The following is a 27,903-nucleotide window of genomic DNA, read 5'->3' on the forward strand; positions in this document are numbered from 1 at the left end:
AAAATTACAATTCGAAGTCACCAACATCACCACAAGTTGTTTGGAAGGGTTTAAAAAAAAAAAAAAAAAACCTCTACTCTCATCCAAAAACAAACTCAAGCATCTTCAGTTTGCCAGACACTACTGGAACTTCAAATGGGATCAGGTTCTCTGGTCACATGAAACCAAAATAAAGCTTTTTGACAACAAACACCAAAGACGGTTTTGGCGCACACAGAGAGGTAGCCATATGGAAAAGTACCTCATGACCAAGGTTAAATATGGTGGTGGCTCTTTAATATTTTTGGGCTGTTTTTTTTGCCAGAGGACCTGGACATTTTGTTAGGATACATGGCATGATGGAATCATGGACTCTATCAAATATCAACAGATATTAAATGAAAACCTGACTACCTCTGCCAGAAAGCTTAAAATGGGCTGTGGTTGGATCTTCCAGCAGGATAATGATCCAAACATACATCAAAATCAATGCAAAAATAGTTTACTGACCACAAAATCAAGGTCCTGCCATGGCCATCCCAGTCCAATGACTTGAAACCCATAGAAAACCTGTGGGGTGAACTGAAGAGGAGACTCCACCAGCGTGCACCTCGAAATGTGAAGGATCTAGAGAGATTCTGTATGGACGAATGGTCTCAGATCCCTTACCATGTATTCTCCAACCTCATCAGGCATTATAGGAGAAGACTCATAGGCGTTATCTTGGCAAAGGGAAGTAGCACAAAGTATTGACTAAAAGGGTGCCAATAATTGTTGCACACGTATATTTAACAAAGATATTTTTTATATAAACCTGTGTTTTGTTTGTAATTGTTTGATATCCATGAGAGCAGAGAATTTTTGTGATATTTTTTTAAACAAAACATCAAAAGGTTAAACAATAAAGAATTTTTCACGGCCTTCTTTGCTCATATTTACCAAGGGTGCCAATAGTAGTCGAGGGTATTGTATTATAGCAGAAAGAAGTGGAGCGGGGAATGTATCTATATTAACAGAGTTAGTATTCTTCTTGTGATAACCTTAATGCCTATAATCATGATTACAACCTCAAAAATATTTAAATGTTATCATTTTTGTCCCTGATCTTTTGTTGTTGTCCACAACATTCTGTAATCATTTCATTTTCATTCTACACTGCTGGAAGTTTAATGCAAATGTTTTCCCCCTCTCAGTCATCTTCTAAACTATTTCCACACTTCAATCCTCAATAACAAGTTCCTCATATATATTATGCTGACTGAGAGTTTAACAGCTTGGCTTGTGCCATAGAGGAGATTTGGCACGGTTATAAGACTTTTTACTTAACCAGTTTCATGAAAAGTAGACTTTAGGCTATGATTCTGATAAACATGCATGTGTTACCCATACAAAGAAAGGAAAGAAGGACTAGAAGCAGGGATTATTTATTAAATGTCTGCAAGACAACCGTAACCTACATGTCGGCCACATTCCTAAAATTCGTGTACCGTTTTACAGCCTACGAAACGGAAGGTTAATAAAGTTAATAAAGTTAAAGAAGTCTGTTCAAACACTACTCTGATACCGCATTATGACCAGTGGCGATAACGCTGGTCAGAACTGACTGCAAAATGTATTTAAAAAATAATAATAATAATAAAAAAGTTAAATGTAGCCTAGTAAAAGTTTGTTTACTGAAGTACCAGCACTAATGTAATTCACTATCTGACCAACAGGAGGCAGATTTGTGTTCAAACTCTATGGGAGAGGAATTCGGTCACGTGTCCAAACAAACGCTCCAATCAGAATGCACCCGAGCGCAGCAGTATCATTTCAAACAGTTGGTTCGGTGTGAAAAGCAACAGGCATGCTGTGCGGTTACTTCGTGTCTTTTTTACTTTAAGTAGCAAGCTCTGGTTTTGTCTTTAAGTTTGTAGATGTTATGCATTTCTTGTGCATAAATTAAACATAATCTTACTGAATGTGTCGCTGAAGATCCTTTTGTTTCGGATGTCAGTGGCACGACTCAATGGACTCACACATTATCACACCAGGTCCTTACCGAGCCACTAAACTGGTGAGAGAAAAAAAAAGATGCTTCAAAAATGTTATGTGCTTTGATCTTTTTGAAGCAGTTAGGTTGTTTTTTGCATGGTTTATTTGTTTGTTTGTTTAAATAATTTACCTTTAAACCTTCGGCTATGCACGTGAAGATGGTTTTTTTTTTTTTTTTGCTGTGCTTGAAAGGATCACTACGTGGAAAGCATCAAGCCAGCTCCTCATCATTAAACTCATCTAACTTCAGTCATCTGTCAAGCTAAAATTGTATTTGTTTTGCAGTGGAATGAAGTGACTAAGCTTTTCCGGGCGGGGATGCCTGTGAAGAAGCATCGACAGCACCTGAAGGCTTATCCGAGCTGCTTCACCGCCACCTCAGCTGTAGACTGGTTACACGACCTCCTCAGACACAACTGTAACTTTGGACCCGAGGTCACCAGGCAGCAGACTGTCCAGCTTTTAAAGAAGTTCTTAAAAAATCACGTCATTGAGGATGTAAAAGGACGATGGGGTATGGAGGACTTGGAGGACAACAGTCAGCTCTACAGGTATTCCAGATTAACAAATTGGCTGTGTTGTACATTCCATTCATCTTGACTAACCACTTAATCCTGGTCAGGGTCATGGTGGATCAGGAGCCTATCCTGGGGCGTGAGGAATGAACACACCCCGGATTAAACACCAGTCCATCACTGGGCAACACGCACACTCATTCATACAGTCTGTCATACTTGGGGACAGTGTAGAGTTGCCAGTGTGCCTACCAGGATGTTTTTGGTAGACAGGAAACCCGGACGAAATACATGTGAAAGCAGGGAGAACATGTGAAACTACACACAGATAGAACCTGAGCTCAGGGTTGAACCGGGGTCCCTGTGCCACCATGCTGTCCTCATTGTAAATGATTTCTGCTTGCCATGGGTGCATGGTGGTGCAATGGTAGCGATTGTCAGGGTTCCTCCTACCTTGCAGAAACATGCTGATAGGTAAATTGGCTCAGAAAAATTGTCCCTAGACGTTAATGTGTATGTGTGGTGCCTTTGATAGATGTGCATCCCTTACAGGACCTTCCTGTAGATCTACCTTACTGAAGATAACTTCTGCCTTGCTAGCTCCAAGCATAATTGTGCCCGCCTGACCATCTAATCATTGCCTTAAGAAATTCTTGATCAACTAAAATAGGTGTGTTAGGTTTTGGTTGGAGATGAAACCTGTAGGAAGGTAGATCTCAAGGAAGAGGGTTGGTGACCACTGTCTTACAGGGTGTATTCCCACCTCATGCCCAGTGTCCACGGGATAGGCTCTGGATCCACTGTGACCCTGAACTGACTTACCGAAGATGAATGAACAAATGAATTACTTGGCAGGTTTCCACCAACATCTCCACTGAAGCCGATCCCTGCTGGTTCTCAAGGCACAAGGAAAAAGAGTTTGTCTTTGAAAGACAGAGAGAGCTTCTTCAAATTGAGAGGTGCCAAGAGATTTGACAAAGAAATCCAAGTGAGTGTTAAACGACATTGTTGGTTTATTGACTTCTCATATGATTCGTTTTACAAATCTCAAATCTTATTCCATCCTGAAGGAAAATGTAGCTCCAACTGTAGAAGATACTTCCACCGGCTCACCCACAGAAGAGGATGTGCACTATAGAGAAATCACAGAGGAAGAAATTCAGGATATTTGGAAGACTGTAACATTAACACAGTAAGTTGCAGGGTTTTTCTTTTTTTTTAAATTTAAGTTAAGATGTGATTTTGTTGCACTGCTCTATGAAGGAATGTTTAAGAAAGGGACAAATAATTTGATTGTGTTTTTACCAGTTTACAGAAGTTGCTGGGTTGGCCATCTCTCGAAGATGTTTTGAATCCAGCAGAAGTCAATTCTCACTTCATCGTGTATAACATGACCAAAGTGAACAAGCATGGAGTTGTTACCTTGGAAGATAAGACGGGTAAGAAAATCTGTCTAATTATTAAATACCACTGCTTAATGATGGTTGTTCTGATCATGTTTTAATGGTTTAGCTTAACTATATTGTACAATGGTTTTATTTCCAGATGATCTGCCCCACTGGGTTTTGTCAGCCATGAAATGTCTCGCAAATTGTAAGTATAACTGTAATTGAAATCTCTAATGATAAGATGCCTTATTCCATATGACTACACATTAAGAATAATAATTAAATACATTTACCTTCACTTAACAGTCTCTCCAGGATTTTGCGATTGCAGACATTAACGCAAAATCAAGGAAACGCCCCAATATTCACAGAAGCTTGCAGTTTTTCAAAATTACCGCATATTTTCTGCAGATTTTGGTCATGATGCATCATGTGATGTCATTACAATGCACATTCAGCCAAAGCCTTCTTCAATTCAGCTAAAAGGTCTCATTTACTAACAGTCAATGCGAAAGACCATGCAAAACAATTTAATGTAGCTGCAGTTTCGCCAATTTAAGTAGTTTTCCACGAAAAAAGCACCAAAAAAACTCAGTAAGTCTTATCGCAAATTTTGAAAAAAGCCACAGCAAAATCAAGCATTTTTGGCTGCAACAATCACACACAAAAAAACACCACAAAATCCTGTACGTACTGATTTATTTGGTGGTGCCTCTTTAGTATGTAGTATCATTTGACTTTATTTTTGCAATATATGGTTAGAGAAGTGTTGAAAGCATGATGTCTATTTAGAGTTCTAAAGATACTGCTATACAATTGGAGCAATTGATGCATCTCAGTGTGTGACCAAAAAAGCACAACACACTGAATAATGTTTAGTTATGGGAGATAAACCTTTTCTTTGAAGTACATTTTGAAGTGTTTTCTAATTATATATTTGGTTTTTGTATCTTTCTTGCATTCTAAAGGGCCAAAGTTTGACCAGCCATCTTACACAGGCTTTGAGAGGGATGTCTTCAAATCAGTGTCTGACTATTTTCACAGTCTTCCCCAACCAATGCTGACCTTTCAATACTATGAATTGTTTGTTAATGTTCTGGGTATGTATGAAATTTTTGTTAATGTTCTGGGAATGTATGAAAATAGTCATATATCCAGTTGTTTTTCAATACCATCCAAAATATAGGTTGCAATATTATTTAGTTGTAAATAGGTTGCAATGTAGGATTTAGTTGTAAATGGTTCTGTTGGGTTCTGTTAATGGCCTTTGCTGAATAAGGGGAACCTACTTAAATGGTGCTACACTTGAAAATAATATATCAGAATTTCATCCCTCTAAATAAGGAATCTTCAAAATTTTTGTTTAACAGAATTAAACAGATAATTCCCAGACCCCCTACCCTTTTGCCATTCTGTAGCCAATACTGGCTTGAAGTTCTCTGATTGTAGGTTTACCCGATTTATAATGTTTTTTTTAATAAAAAAAATATATATATAGCCATGTGGTACTGAGAGGCTGATTAGCCCCCCGTACTTGAAAATGGAGCATTCTCTTATTTTGGTAATATAAATATTTTAATGATATCGGAAGTCCTGTGCTACCTTATGTATTATTTGAAATAGATCACACTAAACCTCATTTTCTCCAGTTTAGTTTGTATTCTCATGGAAAAATCCACCCTGGATAACTTGCATATACATATTTATAACTAATATGTGATATTCCATGGTATCCAATATTTATTTTATGAAATTAAATTCAATATTGATTTTGTTTTTGTTTAAACTTCTTTAATTGACACGTTGTTCTATTTTCACATTTATTAATAGTTTCTAACGTTACCCAAAATGCTTTTTGGCTACCCACTGTTATTTGCTTCGTGTCTGCTCAAAGCGACTGGTATAGCAGTGCTTTAGTCCTTTAATCTGTCCAGCTCTCTCGACCCCTTATCTGTACACTCTGCTAAAACAGAGACATTTCCAAAGGTTCAAACTTTCATGTACACAACACCTTACTCGATCAACGCCACTGTTCTTGATATCTCTTCGATTGCTACCTAGCTGAACCGGGTCACTCGGTGTAACTCCATCTTATAGCTGCTTTGCATTCTGAGAGTTTGAGTCCAGTGTTTGCTGACTTACCTAATTCTACATTGGGTTTCTTATTAATGTGATGCTGAAAATTGGTGAGTGAAAAAGAACCTCTTTCTCATTTGTTTTTTTGTTATAAAAAATGGCTTCTGATAATATAACTGCTAGCTGTGACATCAGAGTAGAAGACAACCATTAACTTCTCACAGGAACCGCAAAAATACAGCATAAGTGAGCAATTTAGCACAAACATAGCAAATATTTTGTTGTTTCAGGGTGGAATTTTCCTTTACTACTGGAGTGGCATATAGACTCCTGAGAAAGCCTTATGTGGCTGGCAAGCCACTAGTTCTCGACCATGATATAAAAAATATAATGTATGTATATAAGAATAATAATGTAATATAGTAACCATACTATATCCAAATATCTATTTAGCCATCGGCTGTAATCACAAGGGCCAAAACACAGTATTAGAATGAGCGGGATGAAATAATGGCTGATATTTGGCTTTTCTTTTCACTCAAAGGCAGAAAGTTCAAGTTACCCAACATTAACAGTTTACTCCTGCAATGGTGCTTTTGTTATTATGTACTTTTTAAAAACTAACCCTCCTATGTGCCCTGACTCCTAAAAAAAACGTCCCTTTTTTCCTCTCACATTTCTTACCTTCTTGTTTGTTGTTGATGTTGTCTTGTCTGATCCTTTGCTAGTTTTGTGCGGTTATGCCACTGCTCCCAGTACTCAGCGTGGAAAGCGTAAAAACCTGGAGGAGCTGAGCTGCCCACAGCCGGCTAAAGCCCCTCATCTGAACTCTGCCAATGCATTTAGATCCACTGAGTGCCTCTTGTTGAGTTTGATAAGAAAGGAGTCATTTGAGGAGACTGAGTCCCCCATGAAAGAGGTGTTTGCCACTAAAATTAAGACCCAGTTTGCGAGCTCAAGGACATGCTCCAATGGACGTCTACTTAACAGGTTTCCACACAGGAGCAGCTCTTTGGAAAGAATCCTGGATGAATCTGCAGATTCTTGCCTAAAATGGGAGCTCTTCAGGTCTGCTGAAAGTCTAGCATCCTTCAGCACTAACAGCAGTGACAGTTCTTCTCCTCAAGGAAGTTCTCCAGCAGATATGGAGCCTAAACCTGATGTTTCTTCCTCCATGTCCTGTAACACCTCCCCAAGCGAGACTTGTCCCAATATAGAGACTTCTCAAAGCAACAGCAGCTCAAGCTCCCATCTCTCCTCAGAATATCAACCCACCAGTCAGAGAACTGCCAGGCCTCGGCCCAGAAGCATCGGGAATTGTCTTAATATATTGGAACACAGAGAAATGTCAGCAAGTTGTTTTAGCATCAATGCCCCAGTAGCAGAAATTACTATGAGACCAGACTTGTCCTCCTCTACTGTTAGTCTTCGAGGTCCTGGGTTGGTCCGTTTGCATGGAAGTTGCTTGGATGTCAGCACAGGGCCAAGTAATAGCAGACGTTGTCACAGCACTCTGGATCTGTGCAAGCCTGTTGTGCCGTCTCGTCCCTCAATGTCTTCTGTTGCACGTCGCCTGAGTCCTGAGCAAAGTAAGGCCTGCATGTGTCTGTCCATAGCACCATGAGTGTTCTGCTTGTCTTGGTGTGGCTTGTGATCGTTGTGTGTATAACCTCGCTTTTAACATGCATGCGTGTAACTTCTTAGCATTCGTTTTAACTTTATTTTCCTCTCTTTTGCATGCTGTTTTTCAAGTCAGCCAATTTAGTATTGGGGAGAAAACGTTTTTGTAAATGATCTGATTTCAGTTATTTTGAATACATCATAATTTTTTTTATTTATGTTTGTACAAATATTTTCATCTCTGTGTGTGTGTGTGCGCATTTATAAAATGTTTTTCATTTTCATGTTCAGGATTGAATTTATATTTATTTATAGAGACCATGAGGTTTATTTTTGTACTCGTATGCATGCAGTAACAAATTTGTGAAATGCACTTTTGCCGTTTGATTTTACTGAGCGAGCGAGAGGGATCATGATCATGCAGGAATGGAACAAGAATGTTGGAAACCAAAATCTGAAGCTGAAATATAGGACTTTATTTATTGTTGAGCTGTTTGTATGAACGATGTGCATGGATAGCATCAGTGACTGTGTTCTGTATGATTGGCCATGTTGCTAAACTGAGATTGCTATTTCAATTTTATTGCATTTGCCTTTTTATGTTGTACTTTGCTATAAACCTGTTGACTGTGGGGGTTCACAGGCTTGCTGCAGCCTGCATTGGAGCGTCTTGCCATTGAGGCACTGCAACTCTGCACCCTTCTCCTTCCTCCGGGTTCTCGCCGCAAACTACAACTGCTCCTGCGCATGATCTCGCGCATGAGCCAGAATGTGGACATGCCTCGGTTGCATGACACCATCGGCACACGCACACTGGTAAGGAACAACTGTGTCCTGTCACAGAGATCGTTCAGTAATGTAACTAGTAGCAGTTACATTCTCTCTGCCTCTCATGAACGTATTCTATTCTTGTTTTATTATGGGATGTTCAGATACAGCGTGCCCCTTTTTCTGTGTGTGGGTGTGAATGCAGATGGTGCAAACATTCTCTCGCTGTGTATTGAGCTGTGAGGAGGAAGTAGATCTGGATGAGCTCTTGGCCACCAGGCTTCTGTCCTTTTTAATGGACCACCATCAAGAGGTACTACAGGTACCCATGTACCTGCGTATTGCTGTTGAACACCATATCGCCTACTTCAGATCACAGGTGAAGAATCTCATCGTTTATCATATCACTCGGTGCAGAAATATGTTGTTGACCAGACTGAAATGAGTGTGTGTGACTTTTTCATTCCCACTGTTAGATCTTGGTAGTATAAAGGGTCACAGATCATACTATAATTTAAATATGCTGCCTCAGAAGTAGTTAAAAGAATATAAAATTCCTTTATAAATTGTACTATTGGCACAGGTCACAAAAATGATCATATAAAATACAATATAGTACAATCAACATATAATAAAGTTACAAAGTTTGAAAAGCTTGAAAACACTACAGCGAGCTGTATTATGAAGAAGGTGTCAGGTTTCAAAATCAACTGTTACATGCCAGGTCTATAATGTATACCTGTTTGGAATGCTTGAAAAAAAAGATACCCTTTCTGAGGGCAACCCATACAGTAACAGAGTAGTATTGAGTAGTATTTAGAGTTGTATCTAGAGTACGGTATGTCTGTGGGTTGCAGACTTCAGGCAGTAATCAACTGCAGAGGATTTGCAAACAGGTACTAAACATGTCATATGGTTCTACATTTGTCATTTATCTTTTTTTTCCCCTCAGAAATGAAGAAAGTACAAACAGAAAATGCTGTGATTCAAATGTCCAGGTGTATAGAGAATGTCCGGGTGTATTAAAACAGTCCCAGTAAACTGCACTGGGCATAGTGCATGGATGCTCACACAGCGTGAAGTATTCATACTTACGCTTCCTGTGAGCATGTCCTCTAGGAGGCAATGTCGCATGAGCCACACAAGAATTTATTGAATTACACAGTGAAGAAAGGCAAAAACAGAAGATATCGAACTAGTGTTTAAATTCACAATTCTATTCATCACTGATTAATAATGCTTTAGTTTCTATTTTTATCGAGCTGCTGCGGTTTAGATCACCTACACCTTCACATTTAGCAGCACAAAGCCGCAGCAAACGTCTACAGGAAAGAGTCTAGTTGAATGAAAATAACTGCTCTCACCCAGCATATTGTTCTTGATGACTAGCCACTATCATTCTTGTACAGAAGTGCTTTTCCAAATTGGAACAAAACCTCCTCTTCTCCACTGCAACTCTAAGTAACTAGTGTAGCTAGCTGATGCACTTCATTTAAAATCAACTCAAGAACGTTCTAAAGAACTGGCGTAGTAGCATAACACTTTTCATGACCACTGTGTAAACTGGGGAAACATAAACAGAGCTAAATTAAATGTTCAGTGTTTCAGTGATGTCTGAAAAAATGGTATCGAAGCATCCTTAATAGTTGATGTTTGTATCTCAAATTTGATTGTCATGTTTAAGACATACCTTGATTTGTTTCTTTTTGTTCCTCGTAGACGAGACACCCTCTTCCAACCTACTCATTCTGCAAACAGATCAGCACTCAGGAGTTTGAGGAGCAGAAGCTGTCTTTGTCTCAAGCAGCTGTTGCAGAACTGCTGGAGAGCATTATCAAGGACAAAGGCATGTCAATCAAGGAGAAGAAGAAGAAACTCAGACTGGTAATGACACTACAAACTCATTTTCCATAAACCTTTCTGATGGAATACAATGTGAATTGGCGGTTTTTAAGCATTTTGTCTTCTCAGTTTCAGAAGGAATATCCGGACATCTACTCTCGCCGCTTCCCCACCACCGAGAGCGAGGCACAGCTTTTTGCAGATAAACCAAAGATCAAACCACCAATGTTGATTGGTATAAGGAAGGCTAAAACATTTAGCATTCGAAATTGAATACCTCTTAAAATACGTTTTATAGTGATGCGTACCTGAGCGTCGTCATGTTAAGTCATGGATGCTTTAGGAGTATGGGACTTGTGTGTCATCCTTTACAGTGACTGGTTATTGCTATTGAAGTTTCATGTAAGCTCTCACTGATGTGGGTCAAACAAATTGCTGACAAATTACGTGTTTGTGTTAACTTGCCTAGTGAGAGAAGGGAGAATAAGTGGTCCACATGATTGGGATTACCATTAAGTTATACTATTGCCTGGGATTGAAGTGTTTTTCATGACATGACATTTAAAGGACAACAGTTGTTTTTTTATTAGCTTTTTTTTCCCCTCACTTTATATATTTATTTATTTTATGTTCATAGTTGCCTTGCATTCGTGGGAGATATCAAATGTATAAAATAAAGGGCATTTCAGCGTTGGTTTTAGTGTCTGTTTAAGGGCTCTCTATTCATAGTTTGGGTACTTTTAACTTTGGTACCTTTGGGAAACTAAGCCTATCTTACTGGAACAATAGGTGAGTAGAATTTTATATGAAATGTTTACAAAAGGATTAACAGCTGTTCGTTTAAGCAAGGAGGTATATAAACCAAATGAAGGTGTGTGTTGTTTTAGAACATTATTTTTGTTGGTGTATTTTATTTAAACTTTATCAGCATTCCTGCTCTCCTTGTGTAACCATTATGTCCCCCAAATTTTAAGTGATGTGTTCTTACTAGTTTTTGATTAGTTTGTTGCGAGCTCATTTCTGTGTTTTTACCATTCAATGTAAATTCATGCTGAATTGGCACTGTAATTCCAGCATAGTAACTTGAAAACAAAATTCACATTCATGTGCTAGATTCCATATTTTCCATGATTTTTTTTTTTCTGAAAGTTTATACTAAGTCTGTGCTTTATTATGGGATACATTTTTAAGTTTGCTAGGCAAGTGAAGCTTTAGTTTCAATCCACTATGCAATAGAAATGATTTTTGCACTATTGTCATCGGATGTCCATTTAAAGGTCATCAACAGTTTATCTAACCATTTAGAGATTTTAACCTGACAGTCTAGTATTTGTAATAACATTTTTATATTTGCTTGAGTATGTTTGTTTGGATTTAATTAAAAAATAAATTCCTTTACCCTTCTACTGAAGTCTGCTCTGGGCCAGGCTTTCCAAAAATTATTTGATATAATTGCTCCTGAAGTCAGTGTTGAAGTATGATCATGAGCAGTATTCATGGTGTGATGCTTTTGTTTAACACAGAGTTTGAGTGTTCTTAACCATGCCAGGCTTTTGTGATGTAGAATTTCTATAGATTTTATACTATGCAATAAAAGAAAATAAAAAAATTAACAGTTTGTGCCATTTGTCCCCAACAAATTTACTTGGGAAACGTTTTTGGATTATATTCATGTACAGAATATCTTAACATCTTATTCACCCATTTTGTATATGATGTGGTTTTATGTGTTTGTGTGTCACAATTATCCAAAACATGACGATCAATGATACTGTTGACCAAAGTTAAGATTTTACTCAACTAGTTGGAGAACCCGTTTGGCCTTTCTGGATAGTATAATTAGCAAATACTTCACTGATTTTTTTTCATTTTTTTGGATTGTTTTAGTTCAAACAGCCCAAAAGCTGTAAAATACACTTAACATCCTTCATATGTGTGATGTGCATTTTAGGAAGTGGGGAAAAAGAATACGCATTACACCTTGGGAACCATCTATCTATTTTCTGTACTGTGTACAGGGTCGTGGGGAGCCTAGAGCCTATCCCAGGGGATACCCTGGACGGGAAGCCAACCCATCACAGGGAACAATCACGAGCGCGCGCACACACACACACATATCCATTCACACACCAATCCACAACACATGTCTTTGGACTGGGGGAGGAAATCCCTGAAGCATGGAGAACAGGCAAACTCCGAATCGAACCCCCAACCTCTAAGCCACCGTGGCCCCCTTGGAAGAGGGAACCAGAACTCTCCAATTAGCCAGCTCAGGGTGATAAACTGCCCTAATGTAGTTATGCAAGACAGCTTCATGAGGCAACTTGCTCTCCACTATATCTGTAGCTAAAAACATCTGTCTAAAACTTTACTGATAAGTTTTGTTTCCATCAACATATTTTACTCCTGCATAAGAGACATGATTTCTCATGGCACCACATTCTCACGCTTTCAACACTTGTGAACATGGTCGAAAAAAACATTTTTGTTTTCTGTGGTAGATATAATATGATAAAGTGCTCTCTGGGGTGCCCTTACAATGGAGAAAACATATGTAGTGTCTTAATGGCTGCCCTTTAAATGAGAAAAAAAATTATAAAATGCCTTCTAGGGAAGCAGTACCCAAAATAGGGGTCACAACTCCATGTAGGGTAGCATGATTTACAAATGGGCAATGAGAGAGACTCGCCCCTTGTTTTATTTATTTACTTTTCAGATTTTGTGGATCTTATTTTCTGTGGATTCGATGAAAACAAATTTTACTAGTGCACATGCTATTTTAGTCTTTTTTGGTATCTTGACAAAGCTGCACGAGTGTAAGAATTCAGCAAGAGAAATAGACAAATTTCCCTGCTCATCTACCTCAAATTGCATATTATGTACTATCCTAGGCTATTATTGATTACTAAACACAAACCGGTTTTATTGCTTGGGGTCGCAGAAATTTCACAATGTTCATTTGGGGTCGTTTGCCCAAAAAGTTGAAGAACTGCTGCTGTTAGGTAACACTTATTAAATGTTTATAGAAGAACTCTCCTTAATGACACTTTGTAAGTCATTAATCTTCCACCATGGGAAATGGGGTGGGGATGACTTTATACGTAGCTGCTATAATGTAAGTGATAACAGGCACTAACTTGTTTCACAAATGTTCCACAACAATGAACTGAAGTGATAAAATAAAAAGTATGACATGCTATTCTTTAATTGGCAAATTCCTGTGGTAAAAGAGGAACATGCTGTTATACAACCCCAATTCCAAAAAAGTTGGGACAATATGGAAAATGGAAAAAAAAAAAAAGTCATTTGAAAATTCAATTCACCCTGTACTATATTGAAAACACATTATTAACACATTATTTCATATTTTACTTTTGAATTTAATTTATTTTTGAAATCTGATGACTGCACTGACACACCCCCATATAATGACAGACGCTGACATTTGGACCTGATGCTGATAACAGCTTGGATGGTCCTTTTCCTCTTTGGCCTGGAGAACATGACGGCTGTTTTGTCCAAAAACTATTTGAAATGTTGACTCGTCGGACCACAAAACACGATTCCACTGTGTTACTGTCCGTCTCACATGAGACTGAGCCCAGAGAATTCGGCGGTGCTTCTGGACAGTGTTGATGTATGGCTTCTGCTTTGCACAGTAAAGCCTTAACTTGCATCTGTGGTTGCAGCGGTGAATGGTGTTGAGTGTACTTATATTTTAATTGGGTTACCATAAAAACATGGTGGACATCAGCCAGTCAGCTTTCAAACAGGCATTTCACACAATTAAAATGAAACTATTGTCAACTATTGTTATCTGAATTAAATGATTAGTTATTGCACTTCAGCAACACTATGGTTATCTGAATTATAAAGTTTTTATCATAATGATTAGTATTAGTGAACACTATTGTTATCCAATTGATATCAGTTTTGTTATTCGATTTAAATGACATATTATTATTACTGACTGTGCAATGCACAACGCTATTGCTATCCAATTTATATTCTTTTTCTTATTTAATCTTCCTCTTCTTCTTCTTCTTCTTCTTATTATTATTACTACTATTATTAGGGGTTCAAGCATTGGAGGTTCTGGGACCTTATTGTAATTTTTAGGATTTTTCTTTCTTTCTTCTTCCTTTTCTTCCTTAAACCGAATTGTGCAAAACAAACTGTAAGTCATAGAGACATGAAACTTGGTCAACAGGTAGTACTCCCTCCAGCTACTCAAACAAGTGAGATGGGTCCAATTGGCCCAATGATGGCACTAGAGTACAAGTGTTTATTAAATATTAAGACTTTGGATTTTTGATGATCTGATTAATTACATATACAAATTTAAAATAACGAAACAAACAGTTAAACATGGCTGCCATTGGCCAATCAGCTTTCAGCAGGCATCTGACAGGGTTAACACTGAGCTATCATCATGAAACTTGAATGGTAGTTTCAGGTAGTGACCCACTAATAACTCACTCAATCTTACTGTGGGGGCCACTGTGAGACGCTATTCATATTTTTGCACACAAACAAGGATATATCTTGGAAAATAAGGTGTAGAAATATTTTTTATTTCTTAGCTTGATTGTGTTAGGATGTCTGATGTATCTTCATAATTCTGGTGTCAAACTACTCAGCAGACTGTGATGCTCAGAAATGATCAAAACTTTGTAAACAATATGGCCACTATACATCAATCAGTTCTAAAGAGGGGGAGCTGGTTTACACAAATAACGGTTCAGGCCAAGGTTCTGAGGATGGCTGCAAAGGATGGGGCATGGTCATTGAAAGGGGACAGAGTTAGGTTCAATTAGCAGTTTCTCAGGAACCAAAAGTCCTTTTGAGCTGAAATTTGGTGCGCAGCATGGTTCTGCTAACCTGTGATTGAATTATTGATCGTCAGTTAATTACTTCAAAAACATATCCACCTTAAGCCAATCAGATTTCAGCACTCAGCTATTATTGCAAAACTTGATACTTATCTTCATCTGTGGTCTCTTTATTGTTCTTTGTATCTTGGCAATAACTGGCCACTGAGGGCACTATTTGCAAAGAGTTGCACAGATTGCCACTTGCAGCTATATTTATTATAATTATTAGTGTTTGTGCAATATGCAAACCATCTGTTATCTATTATACATTATTAGCGATTGCACATTGCTAAGCAATTCTTTGATTAATTCTGAACCAATTGTTGATTTGGAAAATTTAGCTCCTGTGATCATCATACTATTTTCTCAGGAACAATCCAATCAAGTCCAATCAAGAAGAAATGTGGCATCCCGAATCTATGTGCTAATCTATAAGTGCCTATTTGATGATGACATGGTTTCTTCCCAAACATGGACAGTATTGACCAATCAGCATGCATTTGATAGGGTGAGCAACAGTACCAACCACCTGGGTTACCCTAGCAACCACATAACAAAACCCACTGCAATGGTAACACATGGTAGAAGTGATAGATTTGAACAAAATGTGAAAAGTGTTATCAACACTAGATTCTGAGGCAAATTGCTTAAGTTGGGGTGTGGTCATCTATAGGGAGTGGCTTTACATTTGGCTCACATACTGTAAGTCTGATCAAGCGAAAAAACTCTAGTTACCACCCATGATACTATTTCAACCTTTCAGCAATGCCACAGCAACACTATATCTAAGTCTATTTCGCAAGACATCTTGGACACTGCAGGTTACTGCTATATTTATTATTGAGTTTTTAGAGTTATTTTATAGTTAAATGTTAGACATTAAACATTAAAATAATCAGAATATTAATTAACAAGAATATTATTGTACAATAACGGGCCTAAAATTTAAAAAGTACAATGATCACTTTGACTATAATAAACAAAAAATGTTTAACTTGAAACTTCTCCAAATACTGACGGTAATTATGAATTGTAGGGGCTGCTGTACACATCCTTGTTCCTTCTTGTAAACATATATCCTTTTTGAGTTGCTGGCATGTTTAAACTATAGAATATACATCCCCAATTCTGAAAAATTTGGGACAGTATGGAAAATGCAAAATAAACCTAAAAGTGTCATTTGAAAATCTACAATATTGTATTTCTTCCACAGGGGAAATTTTAATATTATTAATGTACAGAAAAAGTAATATGGCAAAAAGTAACTGCAAGTCACTCTTAGTGAAAGTTCAGTGTAGCACCTTTAATATTTCTTCGGTTCGTCCTGAGGGTTGAACACTAAAAGGTTCTCTGGAGAACTACTGTATACTACTGAGTTTTCCCTATCAGAGAAGGGTTCATGATCCAATATCCAGCAATGATCCTTAGCTATCCAAAAAAACACAAAGAACCCTTTGATTAGAAGAGTATGTACAACAGTTACTAAGAATCATAGTTTTACAGAGCTCGATACCGAATGATGTTTTTAGTGTGTCATTTTCATTTACTTTGTTTTGTAAAAGGCATACATGTCCAATACATTAAGTAAATAAACAGCTGTGCCTACACGTTAAAAAGGGTTACAGCATTCCTTGGTTGGTGTCTCTGTGGGAACCATTAAAGATTTTATGTAGAACCCTAAAACAGTGTTTCCCTTTATGAGCAGGTTCTACACTGAATGCTTTTAGGAAGCTAACCATCGAAAAACCCTTAAGAAGTACTTTTTTTCTGAGACTGTAGTGCAAGATTTCTTAATTCATCTTGGGGACCCTCTGCCTTGGACCAATTGAAGTTTTCCTTACTAACCATTTATACTTCCCATACAGGAAACATGTGCAGATTAGTGAGTTCTTAGGACTGGAGTTAAGGACTCTGGCCCTTGTAGGGCTTCTTTTCAGAGACAATTACCGGAGAGCACAGCAGTCTCTACACACACACACACGCACACACACACACACACACCCTTAAACAGAGGAGGTGATTTGCCTTCAGGTGATTTGTTACTGGCCAGCTTGTTATGAATAACTACTGATACTGTCAAGTGCAAAAAATAGCTGCATATACAGTATATGCACAACACAAATAAACATCTTACATTCCATTGCACAGATGACTCCATAGTTTAGGTAGAAGATGCTAAAAAATTAACTTTAAAGTGATGAAAGTTGATTAATATGGATTAAGCTTTCAAAAAATAATATCATTAACAAATATGAACCATGATAATGATGATAACAATGTAATAATTGAGACCAGTCACATTTCCCTCTGAAGATTCAAGTGGAAAATCAGTGTAATGAGTCTCATATTGCTGAAACTGAAAGAGTAGATACCTTGATGATTCTGCTGTAATTAATGTTTTGTATTGGTTTTTGTCAACGAAGTCTTTCCCATGCTGAGGGCCCTTGATTTTCATATAATATATTTTTTTTCTAGGTGAAAAAACATCAAAAACATGGCTCCTGCCTTGCTGGTTTTCAGGGGAAGTCCTCATGATTGAAAGTAGTCCAAAGATTTTTAGTGAGATGCTTGGTTCAAAGATGTTACATTCGAAGAGGGATGGATTTTGGCTTTCCTCGAGACAGCTGGTACTCCTGTTGCTTGATGATTTTTAAACATTTGCCCAACACCTAATAAAAAAAACAAGCTAATTTCAGTCTAAAATAAGAAAGCAATTATATAAACTATATGGCCAAAAGTTTGTTTACACCTGACCATCACACCCATATGTGGTTCTTCCCCAAATTGTTGCCACAAAGTTGGAAGCAGACAATTGTATAGAATGACATTGTATGCTGTAGCATTACAAGTTCCCTTCACTGGAACTTAGAGGCCCAAACATGTTCCATCATGACACTGTCCCTGTGCACAAAATGAGGTCCATAAACACAGGGTTTGCCAAGTTTGGAGAGGAAGAACCCAAGTGGCCTGCACAGAGCCCTGACCTCAACCTCACTGAACACCTTTGTAATGAACTGGAACAACGACTGAGAACAACCGACCTAATGCTCTTATGCCTGAATAAGCAAATCCCCACAGCCAAACTCCAAAATCTAGAGGAAAACCTTTGCAGAAGAGCAGAAGTTATTATAAAGGCAAAGGGGGACTAAATCTGGAATGGGATGTTCAAAAAGCACATATGCGTGTGATTTTCAGGTGTCCACAAACTTATAGGCCAGATAGTAAGTAAGTATCCTGATCTGTTACCACCAGGGTTCCTAGAACTAACTCTGGAAAAGTTGGATTTAATGGTTAAAAAACCAATTCCTTACTTGCTATAGCCTGCATATGAGACTAACATCTTATAAAAGTAAGTATGAAACATTAACAGAAGATTTGTATTATCATTGTCCAATTACAAGAAGCATGGTATTGAAGTTAGTGTTTTACCTTCCTCGTGTCTTGTGGAAGAATCACGCCATCATCCCATAGTCTGCCTGATGAGAAGAATGCTGAGCTCTCTTTTTTCAGCCTTCACATAGATATGAAAAACAATAAATCACTTAGTAATATTTTTGTATTACTACTAGTTTATAGTTACATTAATATGCAACATACAATACAGAAATCCTGTGAAAGTTCTACAGCTTCTGAAAAAAGCACCCCAATTCTTGAAACCATTAAGAACCAATTATTCTCTGAGTACAACAGAGTTCAGGATTAAAATGTATATTTTCTTATAATTAAATTAACCTGGTTTATAACACAGATGTTTTTTTTTAAAGATGGATGAATCATTAGGTTACATAATGGTCAGCTAGGTAGCAAGGAAGTTGGGGTGTCTCTTACTGCTCATTAATGTGCATGGCCTCCTCTTCATCCTGCACCAAACCACTAGCATGGCCTGGGGCTAAAACCGACACTCTAGCATTGGGCCACAGAAACAGGAAATTGGGGTCAAAAGCCCGTCCACACTAAAAAAAAAAAAAAAGATAAAGAAATTAAGATTTTTTTTCTTTGAAGTTAATGGGTTGTATGCAATGTTGTGTGTGCTGTCACACACATAATACACTAAATCACCATTTTGTGTTACTGACCATGGCATAGCTGTCACCACCATGGCAGCCTCCAATGACCACAGTGATCTTAGGAGTAGATGCACAGGCCACTGCAGACATCATGGATCCCTGAGCTTTGAGTACCATAGTGTTGGACTCTGCCTGGGAGACAAAAACATAGAATCTACTTAAGAAATGGACTTAATAAATTAATTAAAATACACTATATGGCCAGAAATATGTGGACACCTGACTATCATACCCATATGTGGGCCTAACTGTTGCCACAATGTTGGAAGCAGAGGACTGTCTAGAACAGTGGTCGGGAACCTATCGCTTGTGAGCCACATGTGGCTTTTTGACAAAAATAGTGTGGCTCGCCAGGGGTCTCACCCTTCACCAACAAAAAAAACACATAACTAGAGGTCAGTTTCCTGCAGAAAATGCAAAGGCAATTACAATTACTTTGTTGTACAGCCTACTAAGTTAATGAAAAGTCAGTTTACAGTAATATATTTCAATTCTTTGGACTGGGGGAGGAAACCGGAGTACCTGGGGGAAACCCCCACAGCACGGGGAGAACATGCAAACTCCGCACACACAGAGCCGCAGGAATCGAACCCGGGCGATGTGAGGCGAACGTGCTAACCACTAAGCCACCGTGCGCCCCCCCCATTAGAGATTGTAAGACAAGGAAAACCTTTTACTGACAGACGATATGTAAAGTCATGCATTTTGAGTATGGCAACTGAACTGTTTGCGGATCTCCCGAAGAAGGAGAAAATCATTCAGAAAATAAAATACGTGCCCCTGTCAGCCCAAACAGTGCATGACCGTGCTGTCATGATGGCACGTGAGGTAGAGAGGGAAAAGAGCACAGATATAACTTCGGCAGATTTTTTTTTCCTCTTGCACTGGATGAGTCTACACACACACACACACACACACACACAAACAAACAGAAGAGGTTTTATGCTGCTCAGGTGGAAATTCAACCTCAAAATGAAAGCCCTGCACAATTAATTCCATATTGTAATATTACCTATTATTTGTTGCATACTGTTTGTCTATGGACCTAAATAAAGTTATTGTTATTGAAAACCGTGTTTTTTATAATAGTAGAATATTCATTTTTGCAATGTCTCTCTCTCGAAAAAAGCATTAACTAAAAATTTAAAAACGGTTCTTTGGTGAAAAAAGTATTCCTGGTCTAGAATGTCTTTGTATGCTGTAGCATTAAATTTCCCTTCACTGGAACTAATAGGCCTAAACCTGTTACGGCATGACAATGCCCCCATGCACAAAGCAAGGTTTATAAAGACATGGTTTGCCGATGGTGGTGTGGAAGAACTTGAGTGGCCTGCACAGAGCCCTGACCTCAATATCAAATTGATCATCGTTGGGATGAATAGGAACAGTGATTGCATGCCAGGCCTCCTCAGTACCTGACCTCACTAATGCTCTTATGCATAATGAGCAAACCCCCACAGCCACATGCCAAAATCTAATGGAAAGCCTCCTCAGAAGAGTGCAAAGCAGGGACCAAATCTGGAATGGGATGTTCAACAATCACATATGGGTGTGAAGGTCAAGTGTCCACAAACTTTTGGCAACATAGTGTGCAGACATGTCCTATCTTCCTATTTCACATTATGCTACAAACAGATGGCTAAAGCTGAATTAAACTTGTGTGCATGGTAAAATGTGGCCAAGAGTTTTTATGTGTATTGTATACAAAACAGTACAGAATTCCATGCACATATTAATCATACATTAACAAAATGATAGTGCTACAAAAACAATTATAATAATACATTTTAAAGTTCAATTTGAGTGGTCTTTTTTTAAAATAACTTTTCATTGTCATTTCAGGGCATACATTAGCAACTTTATGAGAAAACTGCTCTACTGCAAGTAGTTAGTTTACTGTTTCATCACAAGAGCTTGATGCCGAATGTGAATTTCATATATTGGCATTGCGACTGTACCTTGCCTTGGGAGAGAGTGTGCAAAGGCTCAGGTGCTGTGTTCTGGAGGAAGATGAGCGGGATGTCTCTCTGCTCACACAACTGAACAAAATGGCTTCCTTTCAGACAGGCTTCATATGTTAGCTTGCCATTATTGGCAACAATGCCAACCAAATGACTAAAAACAGGAATAAAAACACAGTGTTGGTAGTATTCTCTGAAAAAGATTCTTCTACCACATCAGGACTTCCATGAAAGATAATTTTGGTTTATATAATTGACTGGTCTGTGACAAATAATCCCATAATTTCAAATAATTGTCCATTTTCAGCAGACCAGCTTCTTGTTTTAGTTTTGCTATATATAAAATTCTTACTAGGGCTGCAACAAGTAATTGATAAAATCAATAACAAAAACGATAATTAAAATAATCAACAATGAATTTCATTATGGATTAGTTGGGTCTGTGACGTCACTGTTTATAACCCCCACATCAGTGACGTTACTTCACAATGGTGAAAAACGCATTTCTATGAATAAATCACATCTGAAAAACAGCGGAGTTCACAGATTGAGATACTGCGGGAAAAGTGCACGGCCCAGGTCGTCCAAAACATAAGAATGTTTTATATAAAACGCTTCAAACAAACTTGTAAGTGTATTAACGTGGCTTGTCGTGTCAGATGCTGCGACAGATGCGTGTGCTGTTTAATGAGTTCCAGTAAATGTTAAAAATCTGTATATGTTAGAAATCCACACCAGTATTTCCATTTTACATAAAGCCTCATCCTGACAGCAAGTGAGTCTCCATTAAACTTCACTGAATGAGCGTGAGTCCACGCATGCACGTCAATCAAACAGCGCGCAATAGAAAGAAAGCGCAATAACTCTGAGTAAAATATTAATTTTGATCAAATATGCTGTTTGATGCTATATTTAGCTTTATTTAGCAAAAAAGGAAAAGTGTTTTTTTATGAGAGCAGTAACTATAATGGTGTTATAACATGTAATTGTATATAAATGTAAGAAGTGTCACACATTTACAGAATAAAGGAACATGTTACTATGTTTAAATGAGTGAATGTGTGTGTTACTGCAGAACATTCAACCTCTTATCAGTTAACACTTTTTTAGCATTTTTAATATAGTGATTTAACTTCTCCTTTAAAAGTTGTGGACAATTACTTTTTTTGTTTTCAAAATATAATGTTAATATTTGAAAAAATCCTTTGCACAATGTATTGCATAACCCACATCAATACATTTAATACCTTTTTCACAGAATTCAATTTACACAATGTTTGAAGGACAACACTGGGCAGAATGTGGAATAACGTTTTTTTTTGTGTGAAAAAATACAGAAAATAAAAATTGGCATTTTAATCAAACTAATCGATCAATCAAAGAAATAATCGACAGATTAATCAATTATCAAAATAATCGTTAGTTGCAGCCCTAATTCTTACCCTTCAATTTTGGCAAATCCAGTCACAAGAGTGGTACCGTAGCGAGACTTAAACTCCTGGAACCGACTGCCATCAGTCAGCCGACTCACAATCTAAACATGTAAAGACAGAAAGAGAAATGTTTTTGTGCCACACTTTTTCTGCAATGTGTAAATGTTTGAGTATATGTAAATCTCACCAGTTTGACATCCATGCTAAAATTGTAGCTCCTTGGTGCCAGGCCCATAAGCTCCTCAGCATTATACAGGGGCTCCTCCATCTCAGCGTTGTCCTCCTCTGGGAGCTCGAAGTTTAGAGTGGAGATGATGTTCCTGGTGCACTCATATGCCTCACTCTCCACAGCAGCATAATGATCAACGCAGCCACTCACCCTGGCACAATAGGACACTAATACATGAGAAACTACAACAGCTCATCATATCAAACAATATTTAACTCTTGGTTTTAGTAAAACATTTAACATGCATGGCAGTAATGCCATAAACGCAGTATAAAACTATTGTTGTTGTGTATTAAAAATATTTCAGTAATGTACTGAGACAAATCCTAATACTTATAAATAGCTATTGTTTCAATGTTTTAGGGCCATGATCATAAATGAAAGTAGTTAATACTAGTTGAATGACTACATAGTAACCACATAGTTAAAAAAAAAAAATCACCCTGGCACTATGCTCCCTACTTGTCATCCAACTGGTATCACCTACTATCTAAGTTGATTATTAGTATAGTTATTATAGTTATAAACCTAATTCATCTAAAGCTCAATAACTTACAAGTAGTAAAGAAAATACATTAAAAAAGTAAGTAAAAGTAGTAAAATAAGTAGTAATAACTTGAGAATAGCTACCATTTTTATAAAACATGAAAAAAACAGTTAGAATGCTATATATTACAAATATAAAACACAGGGTCATTGGAAATGACTCATGATTACATTAATTCTATATTATGCTTCATATTGTCTTAACATAGCAAATATTATGAATTCTTGGATAATACATTTAAAGTTTAATGGTCTGGTCTGCACTTATATAGCGCTTTTTTAACCTTAGTGGTTCCAAAGCGCTTTACACTGGTTCTCATTCACCCATACACACTCAGACACCAATGATAGCAGAGCTGCCATGCAAGGCGCTAGCTTGCCATCGGGAGCAACTTGGGGTTCAGTGCCTTGCCCAAGGAAACTTTGGCATGAGGAGTCAAAACTGCTTTAGAGAACTGATCAGCCACACAGTGTCCATTTCTATAAGAATTCTTGTTAATGATCCATTTTTAACACAATGCCATTAAACATGCTTAAGGTTAACCCTATAAAGCTATTCAGGAGAGATGCATTAAACTACTGAACCCACAGCTCAATTAAGGAATTCACTCACTCGGAGTGCAACTTGGCCCCTCCAAGATCCTCAGGAGTCACTTCTTCACCTGTAGCAGCTTTAACTAACGGAGGGCCACCTAAAAATATGGTTCCTATCCTGTGCACAATGACAGCTTCCTCTGCCATAGTGGGGACATAGGCTCCGCCAGCAGTGCATGACCCACAGACCACTGCCACCTGCAGGCACAAAAATAACACATTGATTGCAGGCTCTGACTTCACTTTGCATCTGACAAGCACCAAGCTGGGAAAAGTGCTACTGAAAAGCACCATTATTAAATTAAATATATTGTGATGATTATACACCTGCATACAAAAAAAAAAAAAACTTTTATAAAAAATAAAAAGGATCATACCTGTGGAATCTTCATTGCTGACATTATAGCTTCATTGTAAAAAACACGACCACCATGGTTCTTATCAGGAAATATATCTGACTGTTAACAGAATTTTTAGAACCGTTAGTGAAACCACAGTGGCTTTATATTGATAGAAGAGCTTAGGATTGTTACAGTGCATCTTACCTGAAGAGGTAAAAATGCACCACCACTGTCAACCAAATAGACACAGGGGAGCCGATTCTGCATGGCCACTTCCTGAGCTCGAAGCTGTTTCTTTACTGTAATAGGGTATGCTGTGCCTCCTTTCACCGTGGCATCATTAGCAATGAACACACACCACAGCCCATTTATTTTACCAATACCTGTTATAAGCAAAAACATCACTGTATACTGAGAGAAAAGGGGGGAAAGATGTACAATAAATAGATATCTATGATCAAATCATGTTATTTCTAGATTCCTCTAAAAAATAAATTATTAACACTGGGCCCTACTTTTTTAATTCTACAATGTAGGTGTACAATAAACTTCTGAATTACAATATGATTTATTGCATGTGTTATTCTTTCTAATTGACGAGGGCACTGTAGCTGCTCATGTACACTAGTTTCATGAAGGATGGAAGCTTGGATTTATTTTAAAACATGAATCATATCCAGCTAACATTACAGGATATGCTCGAACAAAGATAGCAAAATGTTCCACAACAAAGCAAGGTATGTTTGGAAAAACAACCTCAGGCTTGGTGGTTCAGAAAAGTACCTGTAAGACAGCCGGCTGATGGGATGTCTCCATAGGGTAAACCGAGTCCAGCAAAGGAAGACAGTTCTACATAATCATCATCATCCAACAGCATGTGGAGTCTGTCTCTGACTAGAACCTTCTTGTTTCTCTGTGTATGTCGGGCGATGGCATTTTCCCCACCTGCCTTTAACACTTTCTCCCTAAGCTCTAGATACCTAAACAAAAAAAATCTCACTTGAATCAGGTGTTCCATATAAAATGTAATATAAAAATCCCTGAAACTCTGAGATCACTGAGCCCTAACATGCAGTTACCGAATAAGTCAAAGATTTTTACACATAAATTGGCAAAATATCATGAAAATAAGAGGTCACATTTAAATTGTTGTGGATTCAATAATACGGCATAATTTTTTTTTTTTTAAGTATGACACAGTTAGAAATCTCATCACACTAATGACTTTGTAGTAGAGGCGTAATTGGAGTGGATTTTATGTCAGATTGGTTGACAATAAATCATGCTTTTAATACCCAAAATGTATGAGTCATACTTAGTATTGTATAGATCAATGAGTGATTATATTTAGCACATGTCCTCATCACCCTTAAAATTTGTGGTTACGCCACTGCTACATAGTGACAGTGACTAAACACTCTGTAGACTGCACAGCAGGAAAAAGTGTATAATATAAACAAGCTGTTTCGTTTAAATAACTTAATCATACCTTTGCTGACATGACTGGCTGTTCTGTAAATTTGCTTCAAATACATGTCTGTGAATAAGCTGGCATACACCATCTACTACTGGAAAAGCATTTGGCAAACTTCTTCTGCGTACACTTGATCTCATGCACCGGTGTAACACTGCCTGATGTGTGTAGATGGGCTGCAGATTGTGTCTTAGGGATTTCAGTGGTCTAGCTGAGCTGAAATGAGTGCACTGACATAGACAGCAGTTCTTTTCCGTGGTCCTCGGTAGTCTTTGGGTGCATAATTGGTTTGTGAAGCATATCCTTCCATTTACTCGAAATAAGCTGGCAAAATAAAAGAAAACGCACAATATTATTTACAGTACAGCAGCTTTTGCTAGATTTTCTGACTTTCTTCTGAGCTGTCATCAGGATTTACTTAAGGTTACGGATATGGGTAATCAAATAATCCTTGATCTGAACTTCGATTTGTTTTATGCAAGTGTGTCAAAGGTCATTTGGGTTTTGCAAAAAAAAATTATTCAAACTCAGACATGTTTAATTAAACGGCATATACGTACAACGCATAAAAATTTATTCGTTCTGAATAACTGTCTTACCTTGACATACAACGATACATAGCTACAAGAGCACGAAATTGTTTTATTTTTGCGCCGTGGTACAGTCAAACGTGTCTGGACGGAAACAAAACACCACGCGGAACGTTCCGGGCCAAGGTGCATTAAACGGATCTTTCAGGACATGACCAATAGAGAGCAGTGTATCCTTGTTAAGTGAATGAAAACTCTCCTATCATAAGAGCGACATTTGGGTGTCTCTCGTACTCAGCTAACAATCACTGGTTTCCAGAAGGTTTGTTTTTGGTTTCCGTAACGCTCTCAGAGCAAATGGGATGTTTTTTTTTTGTTCTTTGTTTTTTTAATATTCCAGGATTTTTTTAACGGCAATATAACGTTCGCTTTTCTTTGGCCTAGAGAACGTTCCCATAACTTTCAGAAAACTTTGCGGTAAGAACGTCCCCCTAAAATTAGGGAAACGTCGAGTGTTTATTTATTTAGTGTTTAGTATTTATTCTACAACCACTGTAAGAGTTGTAAGAGTGCACAGTTAATGTATGTACAGTTGTGGTGTGAACGTATGACACACCTTTCAGAGCGTGACGTAACACCTACGGATTTTGCCCCTCCCCCTCAACCTCTGGTTGGTTTAAGTGCAAAGATGGCGTCCATCATGGAGGGGCCGCTGAGCAAATGGACTAATCTCATGAAGGGTTGGCAGTATCGTTGGTTTGTTTTGGACTATAACGCGGGACTGCTGTCATACTACACTGTAAGTATGATCCCAACAAACGCATTACATTAGTCAGGACAGTAATTTTATCTAAGTGAGGGGTACAAATCGAGAAAGAAAAGAGCACTTGAGTTGAGAATCTCAGCTGGTTGGGGCGGGGTTTTATGAGTGACAAAGACAAGGAACCAATCTCGGGCTTTACTACGGAGCACGTTAGCCAATAAGCAGCCAGAACGATCGATGTTGCGCCCTAGAATTCCAGCGAGGCTACGACGCATTTAATGTTATGGCTAGATACTGTTAGTTGGAAGAATGTAAGGGTGGTGGTCTCAACGTCATGTGATACTTTTTGTCTTGTCTGGACGCCTTACAAATGACAAAAAATACAATTCCAGTCTTCAAACATGTCACATTTATAATTTAATATAGATTTTAGTACAATACAGTATCCAACGTTAAGATAATACCTTAACGTTAAGTTGAGGGCTAATAGAGCTAGCTTAAAAGTAATGAAGTCTCGCTAGCTGGCTACAGGTTCAGTGCTGTCTTTTGTCTGATAGCATGTTGTTCTCATATCTGTTAGCACTGCTATTTGAGATAGGAAATGACATAGCTGATATTCTTGCAAATGCTTGTAGAGTGTACTGTCACTTGTTTTCAGAACAGGTGTTTACAATGGGAGACTGAACAACATGGTTTATGTCCGTGAGCATATAGTGCTCGATGTCTCACATTGAATGGGAAAGTCATTCAGGGGTATATAGATCAAATGTATAATAGTTGATGAAAAGAGCATGTATGAGTAAACACAATCCAAATAAAAGCTGCTGTAAGGTTTAATACACTCAACTGGCTGTGGATAGGGCACACAG

At 37.9% G+C, this 27,903-nt stretch overlaps 3 protein-coding genes across 6 annotated transcripts in view; 2 read left to right on the forward strand and 1 right to left on the reverse strand.

The window, feature by feature from the left end:
* The first annotated feature begins 1,676 nt into the window (after positions 1-1,676).
* Positions 1,677-12,055, forward strand: depdc1a (DEP domain containing 1a). Its single transcript, XM_053625271.1, has 12 exons — positions 1,677-2,035; positions 2,299-2,564; positions 3,384-3,516; positions 3,599-3,720; positions 3,837-3,967; positions 4,074-4,121; positions 4,885-5,016; positions 6,721-7,581; positions 8,256-8,428; positions 8,586-8,759; positions 10,100-10,264; positions 10,352-12,055. The coding sequence occupies exons 1-12, from the start codon at positions 1,988-1,990 to the stop codon at positions 10,493-10,495; spliced, it is 2,397 nt and encodes a 798-aa protein (XP_053481246.1). The 5' UTR covers positions 1,677-1,987; the 3' UTR covers positions 10,496-12,055.
* Positions 12,056-15,911: 3,856 nt separating this feature from the next.
* Positions 15,912-26,536, reverse strand: si:ch211-198n5.11 (methylcrotonoyl-coenzyme A carboxylase 2). The gene is made up of 13 exons (XM_053625280.1): positions 26,341-26,536; positions 25,757-26,065; positions 25,051-25,247; positions 24,472-24,650; positions 24,304-24,384; positions 23,946-24,124; positions 22,745-22,937; positions 22,567-22,658; positions 21,122-21,278; positions 19,173-19,295; positions 18,925-19,049; positions 18,526-18,607; positions 15,912-17,765 (listed from the first exon to the last, which is right to left on the reverse strand). The coding sequence occupies exons 1-13, from the start codon at positions 26,358-26,360 to the stop codon at positions 17,679-17,681; spliced, it is 1,824 nt and encodes a 607-aa protein (XP_053481255.1). The 5' UTR covers positions 26,361-26,536; the 3' UTR covers positions 15,912-17,678.
* osbpl9 (oxysterol binding protein-like 9) overlaps positions 26,487-27,903 on the forward strand; it is a 39,765-nt gene continuing 38,348 nt past the window's right edge. For 2 of the 4 annotated variants that reach the window (XM_053625273.1, XM_053625275.1), the window contains exon 1: positions 26,487-27,070. In XM_053625273.1, coding sequence (XP_053481248.1) covers positions 26,852-27,070 — 219 coding nt within the window. In that variant the 5' untranslated portion in view covers positions 26,487-26,851. The remainder of the gene's footprint in view (positions 27,071-27,903) is intronic. The other 2 variants (XM_053625274.1, XM_053625276.1) reach the window with 1 other exon arrangement.

The sequence above is a fragment of the Ictalurus furcatus genome, chromosome 5 (genome assembly GCF_023375685.1).
Source record: "Ictalurus furcatus strain D&B chromosome 5, Billie_1.0, whole genome shotgun sequence".
In the NCBI taxonomy this organism is placed as follows: Eukaryota; Metazoa; Chordata; class Actinopteri; order Siluriformes; family Ictaluridae; genus Ictalurus; species Ictalurus furcatus.